Raw genomic sequence first — 15,278 nt, 5'->3', positions numbered from 1 at the left:
CTGGGCCGGGACCTCTCCTCCGGTGTCCCCTCCGCGAAGTCCGCGCGTCCCCAGGAGCCCGGGAGAGGACCTCGGCGAGGCAGGCGGGAGGCTCTGCTGCCGGGGGCGCCGGGCAGCATCGCACCAGCTCGCGGGCTCTTCCCGGCGCGGCCGGAGGAGACGGCGGGGGAGCCGGGCGCGCCCCTCCCGCCCGCGGCACCTGGCGGAGCGCACGGCGCCGAGCCTGCCCGCAGGATGGAGTGGGAGCTCAACTTCCTGCTCTACCTGGCGCTCTTCTTCTTCCTGCTCTTCCTGCTCTTCCTCCTGCTCTTCCTGCTCATCAAGCAGCTGATGAACTCGGCGGCCAGCACGGCCGGGGCGCTGCAGCCCGGGCGCCTCTCGCTGCGGGAGCCTTGGGGCATCCCCCGCGAGCAGGAAATGTGACCTGCGCCGCCGGGCTGGCGGGAGAGTGCGGGCTGCGGGCGCCGCCGGGGCTCCCCGACTCCGTGCTCGGCTGCCGGGTTCCAGGGCCTGCGGCTGCGGCGTGGGCAGGTCTGTTCCAGCGCAGGGTGGGGGCGGCGAGGGGGCGGGCGTCTCCGCTCCCCCGGGAGGCGCAGGCTCAGGCCCGCTGGGTGCGGGCAGCAGGTGCGCGGGTCTGGGCTGGGCGGGTGCTGTGCTCCGAGGGATGGACCGAGCTTTTCCGTTTTGTGGGGCGGGGAGAGATGCCTTTGCAGCCAGCTCTTCTTCCAGGTCCAACTGGAAAGAGCTTGTACCCAAGGGGCGGAAAACTAAACCAGGTAGTTGAGTCCAGCCACTTACAAACAAAATCTAACGTCAATCTAAGTACCCACGTTACAAGAAAGAATGTGGTTTCGGGTGGGAGGCGGGAGGAAGCAGGGCGGGCTTCAAGCATCGCCAACACTGCCTTACCGTCTGGTCTGTGCGCTTGGTGGATGCTAATGGGGTGAGGCCTGCGGTGCGGGGGGAGAGGAGTCAGTGGCCGGTGCTTATGGGGAAGCCGGTCCTCCCCTTAACCCCCTCCTGCTGTGGCCACCAGCGCGTTGGTGCGGGGTGGCCGCGGGCGGGTTCAGTCTGGAGGCTGAGCACAGGGCGTGCCCGGGGTTCCTAGGAGGCTGGGGAAGAGTGCCCTCTGTGCACCGCGGGCCCAGGAGTGGACTTCCCTCCAGTCGCCCTGGGCGCCTCCAGGCATTAATTTGGGAAATCACCTCTTCATCTTACAGATGCCTTTTCTTCCATTTATGTGGTCTCGCTCCCCAGCCAAGCGGCTGCCCTGGGCAGGTGTGCCCAGGACCAAGCCTCAGTGACAGCCGGTGCCCCGGGAACCTGCACGGAAGGGTGGGAACCACCAGTTTTCCACAAATGGTAAGCAGGGCCGGGAAGGAGGGTGGAAGACCAGGGTCTAAAAAAGTGAGAGGTCGGGAGGGAGGTGAGAGGTCAGGGTGGAGGTGAGAGGTCAGGGTGCAGGAGAGAGATCAGAGTGGAGGTGAGAGGTCAGGATGGAGGTGAGAGGTCAGGGTGGAGGAGAGAGGTCAGGGTGGAGGTGAGAGGTCAGGGTGGAGGTGAGAGGTCAGGGTGGAGGAGAGAGGTCAGGGTGGAGGTGAGAGGTCAGGGTGGAGGAGAGAGGTCAGGGTGGAGGTGAGAGGTCAGGGTGGAGGAGAGAGGTCAGGGTGGAGGAGAGAGGTCAGGGTGGAGGTGAGAGGTCAGGGTGGAAGTGAGAGGTCAGGGTGGAGGAGAGAGGTCAGGGTGGAGGAGAGAGGTCAGGGTGGAGGTGAGAGGTCAGGGTGGAGGAGAGAGGTCAGGGTGGAGGAGAGAGGTCAGGGTGGAGGTGAGAGGTCAGGGTGGAGGTGAGAGGTCAGGGTGGAGGTGAGAGGTCAGGGTGGAGGTGAGAGGTCAGGGTGGAGTGAGGGTTTAGACCTGTCTCTCGGCTGGTGCTACTGATGCAGTTTCCTACGAAAGGACGGTTGCCTTTCTCTGTGCCCCGTGCCACTCTGTGCCCTCCTTGTAATCTAATCCAGCCATTACTCCGCTCCCATCCACCCGCCCTCCGCCTGGAGCCGGCCCTGTGCTCTGAGAGGCTGGGTTCTCCTCCGCTCTCAGAGCTGGGTGCCCGGTCTCCTGCCTGCTTTTGAAACTCTGACACCTGCGTATGAGCCACCTTTTCCTAGTATTTTTCCAGTCATTGTTTTTCCTAAACCCAACATAGACTGATTAGAACTACTTCTGAACTCACATTTTTGCTCCCTGTGTACACTCTCCCTGGAAAGCTCTGACCGCCAGGAGGGTCTAGCTCCAGGCCGCACACCTTGGCGGCTCTGCCCCGGCCACGCCCTGGCCTCCAGCCTTTCACACACTCACTTGCCTCAGCTCAGACTGAGCCAAGACCTGGAACAGAGGTGAGACGGAGTGGTGAGCGTGGGCACAGCCACGGCCCGTTCACCGTCCATAAGGAAACGTGTCCCCGGCGTCCCACGTGAACACTGCGCCTTATGAAGACGGTGTCCAGACGGGCTCGGGACCGTGACGTCTGCAGAGTCAGGCGCGGTTCAAATAGCTGCTCATTATATCGTGGGACCCAGTCATAGAAGACCCCTATGTTTTATTTCCAATAAAAGGTGTTTAGCCATGTTAGAAGCGGAGTTGAATTTCTTGCATTATAAGGAAATGGGCCATAATTCGATCAGTATGTAATGCTAGTATTTTATTTCAAGTGTTCTTATTTCATTACTGTTTCTGCATTCCAGCTGTTGGAAATGACTCCAAATCTTATTAGGGTGACCTTGAGTGTTTCACCGACAACCAGATGTGTGAGTGCAGCGAACTGCCGTTCTCCGTGACGGAAACCCACTCGCGTTGACACCGCTGCACGCCTGCAAAACCTGCCCTGTCCGGTGGAGGGGGCCCCGGTCGGGACTGCCGTGTGGGCGCCGCCGCAGGAGAGGATTCGCCGGAGCGCCGCGCAGTGCCGGGCTCTGTGCTGCCTCCCTCGCGGGGTGGGAACCTGGAAGTAGGTGAGTGGGAATCTGCAGCCTGGCTTTCGTGTTTCCAGGTTGGTCTGCACACGTGCAATCGTTACATGTTTTAAAGGGCCACGTTTTCAACATTGTGAACGTTTAAACCATTTAGGACCGTGGGAAAGGCTTGTTTGTCTGCCTCGTGCCTGCCCAGCTAGGGTCGTGTAGAGCTGTGGTCGGCAAACTGCGGCTCGCGAGCCACATGCGACTCTTGGGCCCCTTGAGTGTGGCTCTTCCACAAAATACCACGGCCTGGGCGAGTCTATTTGGAAGAAGTGGCGATAGAAGTTTAAGTTTAAAAAATGTGGCTCTCAAAAGAAATCTCAATCGTTGTGCTGTTGATATTTGGCTCTGTGGACTAGTGAGTTTGCCGACCACGGGTGTAGAGCACCGTGGTGCTGTGTGTGCACGGGAAGCATCTGCTGGGCTGTGTCTAACGCTCGCAGCTCCTCTGAGGTGCTCACTGAAGCTAGACCCCAGTGAAAACGCCGGGGTCATTCGGAATCACCGCCAGGTGTGTGTGTCCCACACAGGGGGGAAAAGTCGAGTTGCAGAGCTTGGCGTTGATTTTTGTTTGTTCATGTGAATCAGTGAAATACATTCTCAGTTCTCCATTTCATATGTTGTTCTCACGAAGTGAATGAAGTTAAACATTAAACGGTGGTCCATGAATGGTCTGCGTGGGAGCATCTCACACGTAGGCGTTGGGGTGAGCGCCGGGCAGACCCGTGTGCGAGTCACCAGAAAGGCGGCTACTTGACAGAATGAGCCGAGGGTCTCCGCCGCCTGGCCTGGCGGGCGCGGTGGGGCGAGTTCACACGCTGTGCCGAGCTCCGGCTGGGTGGCATGGCCTGGACTCACTGGCACGGACTGCTGTGCACAGATTCCTCAGGGAGATGCCTTTTACTTGCAGGTGGGGATCTCGCTTTCCTCGTGGCGCCAAGGCGGATTGCTCTCCCGAAGGCCCTGGTCTGAGCGGTTCCGTCTGTCCCCCTGAAAGGAGGAGTGGGGGAGGCCATGCGGTGTCGCTTCAGCTCACACGTCAGGTCCAGGTGGCCCCTGAGCCTCCCTGGCTTTTCCTTTGGGTCCCGGGAGAAGGCAGGGGAAGCCCACGGACACGCCGGGTTGCTGGGCTCCCTTTTCAAGCTTTCTCGGCCGCCCAGCAGCCTTTGCTTCCGTCTCCCGGCCAGATGGGGTCCGTGGCGTCTGCAAAGCTGCCTGAGAAATGGAGATTTTGTAGCTGGACATACAACTGCCTTCTACAAACATCTGAGTCCTCTTTTTAATTTATTTTTATTTTTTATTGATTTGAGAGAGAGAGAGAGACATCAGTGTGAAAAAGAAACATGGATTGGTTGCCTTCTGCACACTCACCGACTGGGGGATTGAACCTGCAACCTCTTGGTGTACGGGATGATTCTCCAGCTAACTGAGCCACCCAGCCAGGACATCAGATTTCCTCTTTTAAAAAAATATAAAACATATTTGTATTGGTTTTAGAAAGAGAGGAAGGGGAGGGAGAGGAGAGAGAAACATCAATGTGTGAGTGGAACATCAACCAGCTTCATCCTGCATGCCCGCCCCCTACCAGGGATTGAGCCTACAACCTGGCCATGTGCCCTGACAAGGAGTTGAACTGGCAACCTTTTGATGCACAAGACCATGCCCAACCACTGAGCCACACTGGCCAGGGCAGACTTCCTTTGTAATGGACAAGTCTAACGGGGATTGAAGTATCTTTAAAAAATGCCAAATGGCTCATTGTATTCAGACGTGGGTGAAATATGAGGGCAGTAATGGTAGTGGGTGCCCAACCCACTGAGCCACACTGGCCAGAGCCTTGATAAGGAAGAAGGTGATGGTGGATCAGGGGTGCACAGCTCGCAGTCTGCTCCCGGCTATGGAATGCACTTGTAAAGGAGCACAATGTTTGACAACCGGCACCGCGGCTCTGCTCAGAGCGTGTACGGGAAGACGCGCTCGGCCTGCTCTCCAGCATCGCCAGGGCCGCCATCTCTCAGCCAGCGCACTGCCCACCCAGGGCTTCTGGAGGCGGGCCTGGGGACCCTGTGTATGGGGGCATCGCCTTCTCATGGAGCCTGGGGTGGAGAGCCCCCCATCCTACCTCCACCGCGGGCCGCTCCCCCATCCGCTTCACTTACCTCTGCTCCAGCTTTCCCGACAGGTTTTGGGAGGAGTCTGGCCGGTGCAGCCCCTCCCACACAAGGATCCTCCTTTCACCACAGGGGAGGGCGTTCTCTGTAAAGAAAGCTACTTTACCCCGTTTGTGACTCCATCGCCAACCTGGGCTATTCTGGGAGAAAAGTGGCTTCTCAGAGCTGCTTCCACATGCAGCCTACACGCCGGCTGAGCGAAGGGAGAAGAATCCCTTCCCACGACCAGCGCCGTCCACGGGCTTTCTGTGCTCACAGGAAGGTCCTGTCTGCCTCCCAGCGTGCCCCCTGTGTGACCGGGGAAGGGGGTTTTAATTTCATTCCATTTCTCAATAAAATGTATTTAATTTCTAAATAATTTAAATAGCCGCATGTGGCTAGTGGCTACTATATCATACAACACGGTACACGTCTCCATCTTTCTCATGTTGTAGAACTAGCCGGGAGGGGTTGACCGAGTCACATGCTTGTGTCCCGTGGTCTCACTGCTCCTGGAGGCTGGCCCGTGAACTTGTCTTCCGGAGGGAAAGGAGAAAATGGAGCTAATTCAAGATGCTGCCAGAGGTTAGCCTGACAGCTATACACCTTGCAGGTGTCCACAGTGGTCTCCTGGGAGCAGGTCCTGTGACTGACGTTAGTGATGCTGACAGCGGAGACCTGTGGTCCTGGGTCCGCTCGTCACTCCTGGTGAGCACCTTCCTCGCCAGGCCAGCGGCAGGCGGCCAGGCTGTTCTGTTCTGCTCTGCAGGCCATTCTGTGTCCCTTTATTTTGTGACATTGTGGCTGCAACATGATTATTTCGTGAATGCTTCTCAAAATACTCAGTGGTTTATGTTTTTTAAAAGGCCGTGAAATAAAGACATAATTATATGTAACTCAGTTTTTTTGTGTGAATTATAATTAACGATATTTTTAGAGAGTTAATTAGGATGAGATTAATGGATGAGGAAATGTTTATTTTTATATCAGATTTCCTTTTTTAAAACTCCTCACTTGAGGATGTGTTGTTGTTTTTTTATTGATTTGAGAGAGAGAGAGACATCAGTGTGAAAAAGAAACATGGATTGGTTGCCTTCTGCACACTCACTGACTGGGGGATTGAACCTGCAACCTTTTGGTGTACGGGATGATTCTCCAGCTAACTGAGCCACCCAGCCAGGACATCAGATTTCCTCTTTTAAAAAAATATAAAACATATTTGTATTGGTTTTAGAAAGAGAGGAAGGGAGAGGGAGAGGGAGAGAGAAACATCAATGTGTGAGTGGAACATCAACCAGCTTCATCCTGCATGCCCGCCCCCTACCAGGGATTGAGCCTACAATCTGGCCATGTGCCCTGACAAGGAGTTGAACTGGCAACCTTTTGATGCACAAGACCATGCCCAACCACTGAGCCACACTGGCCAGGGCAGACTTCCTTTGTAATGGACAAGTCTAACGGGGATTGAAGTATCTTTAAAAAATGCCAAGTGGCTCGTTGTATTCAGACGTGGGTGAAATATGAGGGCAGTAATGGTAGTGGGTTCATTCTTGTAACAAGCGTCTGTTGTTTGTCTACACTGGGCATCGCTTGGTGTTGCTTCTCTGCACGGGCCGTTTGGGGCGCTTGTCTTTTACGATTGAGCCGTGGGAGTCTTGCTGCACCCTAGACTCTTCCTTTAGGAGCTCTGTGCTCTGCCATGACTTCCTCCTGGTTTGTAAGTAACGTGTTCGTTTTCTTAACTTTGTTCTGCGGTGTTAGGTGCTGTGGAAACAGCGGGAACAGGGCAGGTGAGGCCCTGCTGCGCTGAGTGGAGTCACCTTAGTTAACCCCTGGTTGTCTGCGGGTCACGATCACCTGACACTTCGGGAATGTTGGCATTGAATTATGAAACGTGTTACTTTTCCTTCTTCACCCCTCAGCCTGATGCTTTTCTTTCTAAATGGTGCTCTAGCCCGGCCAGCGTGGCTCAGTGGTTGAGCGTCAACCTGTGAACCAGGAGGTCCCCTTTCAATTCCCAGTCAGGGCACAGGCCAGAGGTTGCAAGCTCGATCCCCAGGGTGGGGGGTTCCCAGTGTGGGGCGTGCAGGAGGCAGCCGATCAGTGATTCTCTCTCATCACTGATGTTTCTATATCTCTCCCTCTCCGTGCCTCTCTGAAATCCATAAAAATATTTTTTAAAAATGGTCCTCTAAAACGAGACACAATAGCTCATTCAGGAAAGTGCACGTGTTTGGGCATTTAAGTTCCCGTGCAGCTAAATGTTGCGCACCACACCCAGCAGCGTGGGTTTTGCTGTGATTTTGGACGGGTGGGTGGGAATGCTGCATCCATGGGCTCCTGTGGCTTTGAGCTTTCACTAAGGGCTGGCCGAAGTGAACCTGCATTACAGGACTGTGCGAGGGTAAGGGGAACCTGCAAAGGCTGGTGAACAGCCCCAGGCACAGCAGCAGTGGGGAGCCAGAGCTGCCCCCTCCAGGTCTAAAGGGGTGAAGGGAAGTGCGGTTATAGGACCCAGGAGAGGGACAGCCACCCGTGGTGACTCAGCTGGGAAATGGAAGAAACGCTCAGATTGCACAATCTCCTCAGCTCTGCATTTCTTACCAGTGCCCCCCGGCGGCCAATCCAGCCCGAAGCCGGAGGACAAGGGGGCTCATTGATGCCCCTTTGGGGACACAAGGCGGGGCCCTCAAGGGTGAAAAATAGATCCGGTCCAGCTGGTGCAGCTCAGTGGATGAGCGCTGACCCAGGTACCAAGAGGTCGCCGGTTCGATTCCTGGTCAGGGCACATGCCCAGGTTGCAGGCTCGATCCCCAGTGGGGGCTGTGCAGGAGGCAGCAATTTATGACTTCCTCTCTCATTGATGTTTCTATCTTTCTATCCCTCTTCCTCTCTCTCTAAAAAATAAAAAAATAAAATCAATAAAAATATATTAAAGATAAATAGGTCTGAAGGGTCAAATGGGATATAACCCAGCACACAGATCTACTTCAGGATTTACATGGCTGCACGTACTGCGTTGTACCTGGTGCCACAATTTACATCACAAACCCGCATAGTGTTCCCAATTTTTCTTTAGTACAGTGAACAGAGTACCTCTGGAGGCCCTCAGCTAAGTGGCGTATTCCATAATTGTTTCCTTAGGATAAATTCCAGGAAATAGAATTGTTGAGCTAAGGTATGCACACACTCTCTATTTCTGTGATTGTTAGATTTATTTCCAGAAATCTTATACCCATTGATGCTCATACCCAACAGTGCATGCATGTGTCCATTTCCTTAGAGCGTTGCAAAGAGGTTTTGTTAGTCTTTTGTATCTTTTCCAATCTCATAGATTAAAACAAACTCTATTTGTAGCTTATTGATGAGATTGAACGTCTTTGTATAAGTTAATTGGCTATTAGACAGTTTTTACCTAGTTCGTTTTCTTAACATTGGGGTCCAAACAAACAAACAAACAAAAAATGAGTAAAAATGGTTGCATTGTTACAATTGCCTTATGAGATGGTGTCAGCTCCTTAGCAAAAATGATACCAAGCAAAATAGGTATTTTCTATTTTCGGTGGATATTTGGTCCCTCGGCCATTGCACAGGTAGCTTCGGTCCCGAGCTCTTCAGGGCCAGGTGGGGCCACAGAGTTCAGACCAGGTGCGCCAGGCCCTGCTGGCCCGGGGGTGCGCCTGGGGAAGCAGAACGGGACCCACACTCCCGGTGACAAAGCCTAACTTGGATTCTTCTTTCACACGAGAGCTTTTTAAACGTCTCTCTGCTGGGTTCTACAGAGGAAGATCTGAGAGGATGGCCCTCTCCGCCGTCCTGCCTGCTCTCCCGGGACGCCCGCCAGTTTGATCAGATTCCGCGGTGGGCGTGGGCGTGGGCGTGGGCAGGCAGCGCTCCCAGCCCCTCCGGTGGGAGTGTGAACTGGAACAGGAGGGCAACCTGGCAGTTTCTATGAACAGTTAAACCCACGTAAGTGGTGACTCTGTCCTCCCCCGTCTCTTGCAGAGAAATGCACAGACGTGCAGGAGGTCCGCTGGGCATCGGGCCGTCGGTCACTTGCGGCGGGCCAGCCGCTGCCGCTTCAGGACGCTGCACCCGTGGACCTGAGCGAAGGGCGGCCTCCGGGACAGGCAGGTGAGAGAGCAGGGCAGAGAGGCCGAGTCAGAGGCTAGTCATGCGGTTCAGGTCAACCCGGGGATGAACAGAAGTAGGCTGAGGCAGATGCTCCTCCCGGCTCCTGGGGACAGGACTGGTTCCAGGTTCCCCGCTGCCAACTCTGCCAGCGTGCTGGCACGGCTGGGACTCTCTAACCTGGCGGGCACAGACGCCAGCCAGGAAAGGCCGGAGTGAAGGAACCGGAAACCTCTGACCTACCTCTGGAATATTCCCTGCACCCTGGCAAAACGTACAGTCTGATGGAGTGGTCCTCCGATGGCGTCACTTCTAAATGCTCACAAATATTTTCATTTTTGTGTTCCAATAAAACTTTATTTCTATAAGAAGGCAAACTGTATTTTAAATGCAGGATTTTGATGTGCATTGATGCACTGACATCACGCTTCCTTTCTGTTCCACACGCCTCTCCTCACCCACCCGCTCTGCCTGCCGTTGGATAAAGGGCTGAGGGTGAATTCCTTCCAGGTCATGCACAAGGCGTCTCCAATTCACCGCAGCCTTGGGCCCCCGGGGGGAGTCCACGGAGGGGGGTACCCACCGTTGCCCCCCATTTGGGGAAACATTCCCAGCCTGACCTCAACTTTTTGTTCGGCACGTGAGCCCTGTGGCCACCAGGGGGCAGCATCGGAATTGTAAAAAAACTCCAAAAATAATCTCCGCGTGACCGAGGAGCTGGGAATTTATGGGTGAAGATGCCTGTCAGGATTGAAGTTACGCTTCTGTGAAAGCACATCTTAGCTATTTCGGGACCAAAGAGTGCAGAATAGAAAGATGGCATTTTGAAGGTTTTCTGGATGGAGCTCCACACCCGCCCGCGCGTTAGCACAAACATTTCAGACATACGGTTCTTACAGTTTGTTCTGAGGGTTCACACAGATGCCTAGAGTGGCATTTCCTACTTCTCACACCTGCTCCGGGCGGAGGGCGGGAGGAAACGTGCCCCAGGCCCGGGGGCTCGCCTCGGCCGTCCTCAGATGACATCAGGCCCTGGAAGCCTCGGGAGAGCCCAGGCCTGTGGCGTGTGTGCACCTGCGCTGTGCTCCACGCCAGGTGCCGGTGTTTTGCATTACGGAAATGTCCGGAAGGAACGTGGACGTGGCTGGGAACGTGACCTTGTCCCAGGTCAATGGGAGCCCGCGCTCGGGCTGCTGGGAGGCCAGGCGGACTAGCCAGGCCTTGCCTTCTACATGGAAGCCCGGCGTTCCTTGGGCTTGCTGCTTGGGTTGTCTTTCCTCCCGTGTCTGGGGGGAGGCCGAGGACCCGCCGGTGCTGCGTGTCGCTGTCCCTGGGACCGCAGCACCACAGGCTGCAGGGCGCTGTGGGGAGCAGTGCCCGCTCTCTGGGGTCCACCTGCGCCCGGCGTGTTCGGGGGGAGGCAGCTGGGAGCAGACAGATGCTGGACTTGGGGCCAGGTGACCCGCCTGCTGGTGGGTAATCTTCAGCCTCACTGAGCCCCACTTCCCTCATCTTTTAAGAATGGGAATAGCGATCTCTCTCATAATTGTTTCAGAAATGAACAGAAGCATTTGCAGTGGATCTTTAGGGCAGTGAAACGACTCCGTGTGATACTATAATGTGGTGCCTGTCGTGATACACATGCCCAGACGCCTAGGATGTGCAACTCCGTAAGCGAACCCAAAGGCAAACTACGGGCTCAGGGTGAAGAGATGGACAGCGGGTCCGTCAGTGACAGCGAATGTGCCGGCTGCCGGGGATGTAGGTGCTGGGAGGCGCTGGGTGGGAGCGGGCAGGAGGTGTGGACTAACGGCTCCACACAGCAGTCTGTAGGAAAGAGGCTTTCTGGAGGCCAGGCATGTGTTCAATGCTCTGTGTGTGCAGAAGTTGGCCCAACATCAGCCACATCCTGCTCAGAGATGGCACAGCTCATTCCAGGTGTCACTGTGTGCTGAGCACCTGGCGTGGCTTCTTACTCCCAAAAGCTTTGGTGGGAAGAACCATGACCCCATGTCAGAAATTCTCCCGCACTATTATTATTATTACTAGAGGCCTGGTGCACAGATTTGTGCACTGGTGGGGTCCCTCAGCCTGGCCTGCGAAGATCGGACTGAAACCGGCTCTCCAACATTCCCCGAGGGGTCCCGGATTGCGAGAGGGCGCAGGCCAGGCCAAGGGACTCCACTGTTGCATAATCAGGGCCAGGGAGGGACTGCGGGAAGGCTCCAGGGCGTGTCCGGCCCATCTCACCCAGTCCCGATCGCTGGACCCCAGCAGCAAACTAATCTACTGGTCGGAGTGTCTGACCCCTGGTGGTCAGTGCACGTCATAGCGACTGGTCGAATGGTCAAACAAATGGTTGGACATTTAGCATATTAGGCTTTTATTATATAGGATTATTATTGTTAATTGATTTCAGAGAGGAAGGGGGAGGGAGAGAGAGATAGAAACATCAATGATGAGAGAGAATCATTAATCTGTTGCCTCCTGCACATCCCCCACTGGGGATTGAGCCCACAACCCAGGCATGTGCCCTGATGGGGAATTGAACCGTGATCTCCTGGTTCATAGGTCGACACTCAACGACTGAGCTACCGAGGCAGGGCTTCCAGCACTATTATTTATAGGGTATTCTTGTTGCCTAGTGGTGACAATCATGCTAATAACAGTGGTGTGCCTGCATTTCTCTCTGTTTCACATGGACCAATTCAGCAACCCTAGGAAGGAAGACGGTTACCAATCCCATTGACAGATGGGCTGAGACACAAACAGGTTAACTGCAATGTCACATGGCTGCAAAGTGGGGAGCGGGACCTGAGAGACACAGCCCCCCGCCCCCCCCCCCCCCCCAGCACATCTCAACCACGCCTCGCTGTCTGGTGGCTCCTTGCTCACTCACTCAGCCTCGCTGTCTGATGGCCTCCTTGCTCACTCACTCAGCAAACACGCGGACAGTTAGTTATTGTTCCAGGCAGTGACTGCTTCCCGTCCTCAGAGTTCAGTCTCGTTGCCAGACAGACGTGTAAACAGATGATAAGAACAACCTTGGACGCGGTGACAGGGACAGCCTCGCACCCAAGTCGCAGTCCTGTCTCCGGGTCATGTCCCCCTGGGAGAGAAAGGGGCCCCTTGAATGAGTAGCCTCTACGGTAGGGGTCCTCAAACTTTTTAAACAGGGGGCCAGTTCACTGTCCCTCAGACCGTTGGAGGGCCGGACTATAGTTTAAAAAAAACTATGAACCAATTCCTATGCACACTGCACATATCTTACTTTGAAGTAAAAAAACAAAACGGCAAAAACACCCGCATGTGGCCCGCGGGCCGTAGTTTGAGGACACCTGCTCTACAGCATCGAGGACCCAGCCGCCGGCCTGGCTGCTCACACACAGGAAACCCCGACCAGCCTAGTCTGACACCGATTCAGAGCTGAGAAGCTTGTAGTGGTCACTGGGGCCATTATGTTACCCCCTGGATGACCGTCTGTCTGGGAAAAGAACGATAATAAAAATACTACAGGACCTAGAAGCTAGGCTGTTGCTTCTGTGTGTTCTCACTATCACTAAAACGGATAAGCTGTGGCCGGGGCCGGTGTGGCTTGGTTGGGTGTTGTCCTAGGCACAGAAAGGTTGCCGGTTCGGTTCCCGGTCAGGGCACATGTCCTGGTTGGACTGGATCCCCAGTAGGAGGCGTGCAGGAGGCAGCCAATCGGCATTTGCTCTCTCTTCCTCTCCCTCCCTCTCTCTCTAAAAGTCAATACAAAGATTTAAAATCCCACACAAAACGGATGAACTGCGAGGCAGGCAATCAGCTTGTCCTAAAGGGTAAAAAGCATCCTGCTCTGATGTGCGGGTGCTCTGAGGAGCCTGTGTCCCAGGGTCAGACCGCCAGCCGTGACCTGGAGCAGGAGGGAGTTAGAAAGAACTGTCTCCAGCCAGCCGCTCCCCCTGCCGCCGCTTCCCGTGCTGAGTGCTGCGTGCTGAGTGCTGCGTGCTGAGTTGTTGGGAAAATGTGAAGGGCAGGGCCTCCGGGAAGGCTCCACTGAGCACTGGTGCGCTCTCCTCCTTTCCGCTGGCGGCCCGGAGGGGAGTGTGGTCTTGCAGAGAAAGCCTTGTTCCCGGAACGCCCGTCTGCAATGCCCTGGCCCCTGGCTTCCGACCAGCAGGCCACTTAGGGGACGTGCGCTGGAGCACTCTGCCTGGGTGGGGGGGGGGCGGGGGGGGGGGGGGGAGGCTGCAGCTGGGCCGGCCTCCCGCCAGGGCTGTGAGTGGAAGGAACTTCCTGTGTACATCGCCTGGGAGCTGGTTAAAATGTGTCCAAGGCTCTTTTCCGGCTGGAACCATGGAGGTTGCAGCAGGGAAGGAGAAGGTTCCTACGGTGCCCGAAACCCTCAAGGAAAAGCGAAGGAATTGCAAGCACAGAGCTGAGGATCAAGCACCCGAGAAAGACGTTTGCCCAAGAGATGCTTCGGAAGGCAAGAAGGAAGCTCATCTATGACAAAGCTAAGCACGGTCACAAGGAACACAGGCAGATGCACAGAACAGAGATTCGGACGGCTGGGGTGGCAAGAAAAGCCGGCAACTTCTACGTACCTGTCGAACCCAAATTGGCATTTGTCGTCGGGATCAGAGGCGTCAGTGGTGTGAGCCCCGAGGTCCGGAAGGTGCTGCAGCTTCTTCGCCTTCGCCCGATCTTCAGCGGCGCCTTTGTGAGGCTCAACAAGGCGCCAGGAACATGCGAGGGTGGAGCTGTACCTTGTATGGGGGTACCCACAGCTGAAGTCAGTAAAGGAATTGATCTACAGATAACTCATTGATTGCTCGATCTCATGGTAAATATGGCATCATCTGCTTGGGAGATCTGAGTCGTGAGATCTACACGTTGGAAAGCGCTTCGAAGAAGTGAACCACTTCCTGTGGCCCTTCCCTTATCTTCTCCAGGAGCTGGGGTGGAGAGAAAGACCACCCACTGTGTACAGGTGGAGATGCTGGGACAGGGAAGACCAGATCAATGGGCTGATTAGAAGGATGAACTAAGGTATCTACCATGGTAATTTTTATAATCTGGCCAATTAATAAACTGAGTCCTTTGAAATTGAAAAAAAAATGTGCCAGAGGAGTTTGAAGCATTTTATGTTATTATTATTTTTAATATATATTTTTATTGATTCCAGAGAGAGAGAGAGAGAGAGAGAGAGAGAGAGAGAGAGAGAGAAACATCAATGATAAGAGAAAATCATGGATCGGCTGCCTCCTGTGCACCCCACACTGGGGAATTGAGCCCACAACCCAGGCATGTGCCCTGACCAGCAATTGAACTGTGACCTCCTGGTTCATAGGTCAACACTCAACCACTGAGCCACGCCGGCCAGGCGAGTTTGAAGCATTTAGAAAGCCACTCCCAGCATGCCGCAATGGCCTCCGTTATGGAGTGCTGTGAGAGGAGGTGGTGCACGGGTGGGATGTGAGACTGGCAGCGGGGCTGTGGCAGGAGGACTGAGGAGGCAGGAGGACTGAGGGGGCAGGAGGACTGAGGAGGCAGGGAGGACTGTGGGGGCAGGAGGACTGAGGAGGCAGGAGGACTGAGGGGGCAGGAGGACTGCGGGGGCAGGAGGACTGAGGGGGCAGGAGGACTGCGGGGGCAGGAGGACTGAGGGGGCAGGAGGACTGTGGGGGCAGGAGGACTGAGGGGGCAGGAGGACTGAGGCGGCAGGAGGACTGCGGAGGCAGGAGGACTGAGGGGGCAGGAGGACTGCGGGGGCAGGAGGACTGAGGGGGCAGGAGGACTGAGGAGGCAGGAGGACTGAGGAGGCAGGAGGACTGCGGGGGCAGGAGGACTGTGGGGGCAGGAGGACTCAGGAGGCAGGAGGACTGAGGGGGCGGGAGGACTGCGGGGGCAGGAGGACTGAGGAGGCAGGAGGACTGCGGGGCAGGGCCCTGGAGCACGAGCCAGGCCTTCCTGGTGTCCTCACCGACCCTGGCACTTC

At 55.5% G+C, this 15,278-nt stretch overlaps 1 protein-coding gene and 1 pseudogene across 1 annotated transcript; both read left to right on the top strand.

The window, feature by feature from the left end:
- Window positions 1-234: 234 nt before the first annotated feature.
- On the top strand, window positions 235-423 carry SMIM43 (small integral membrane protein 43). Its single transcript, XM_054717605.1, has one exon. It carries the CDS (start codon window positions 235-237, stop codon window positions 421-423), a length of 189 nt encoding a protein of 62 aa, XP_054573580.1.
- Window positions 424-13,630: 13,207 nt separating this feature from the next.
- On the top strand, window positions 13,631-14,328 carry LOC129149261 (60S ribosomal protein L7-like; annotated as a pseudogene).
- The last annotated feature ends 950 nt before the right edge of the window (window positions 14,329-15,278 follow it).

The sequence above is a fragment of the Eptesicus fuscus genome, chromosome 6 (assembly GCF_027574615.1).
Source record: "Eptesicus fuscus isolate TK198812 chromosome 6, DD_ASM_mEF_20220401, whole genome shotgun sequence".
Lineage (NCBI taxonomy): Eukaryota > Metazoa > Chordata > Mammalia > Chiroptera > Vespertilionidae > Eptesicus > Eptesicus fuscus.
Note: the sequence above shows the minus strand (reverse complement) of the source record. Positions and strands in the feature narration are given on the sequence as shown.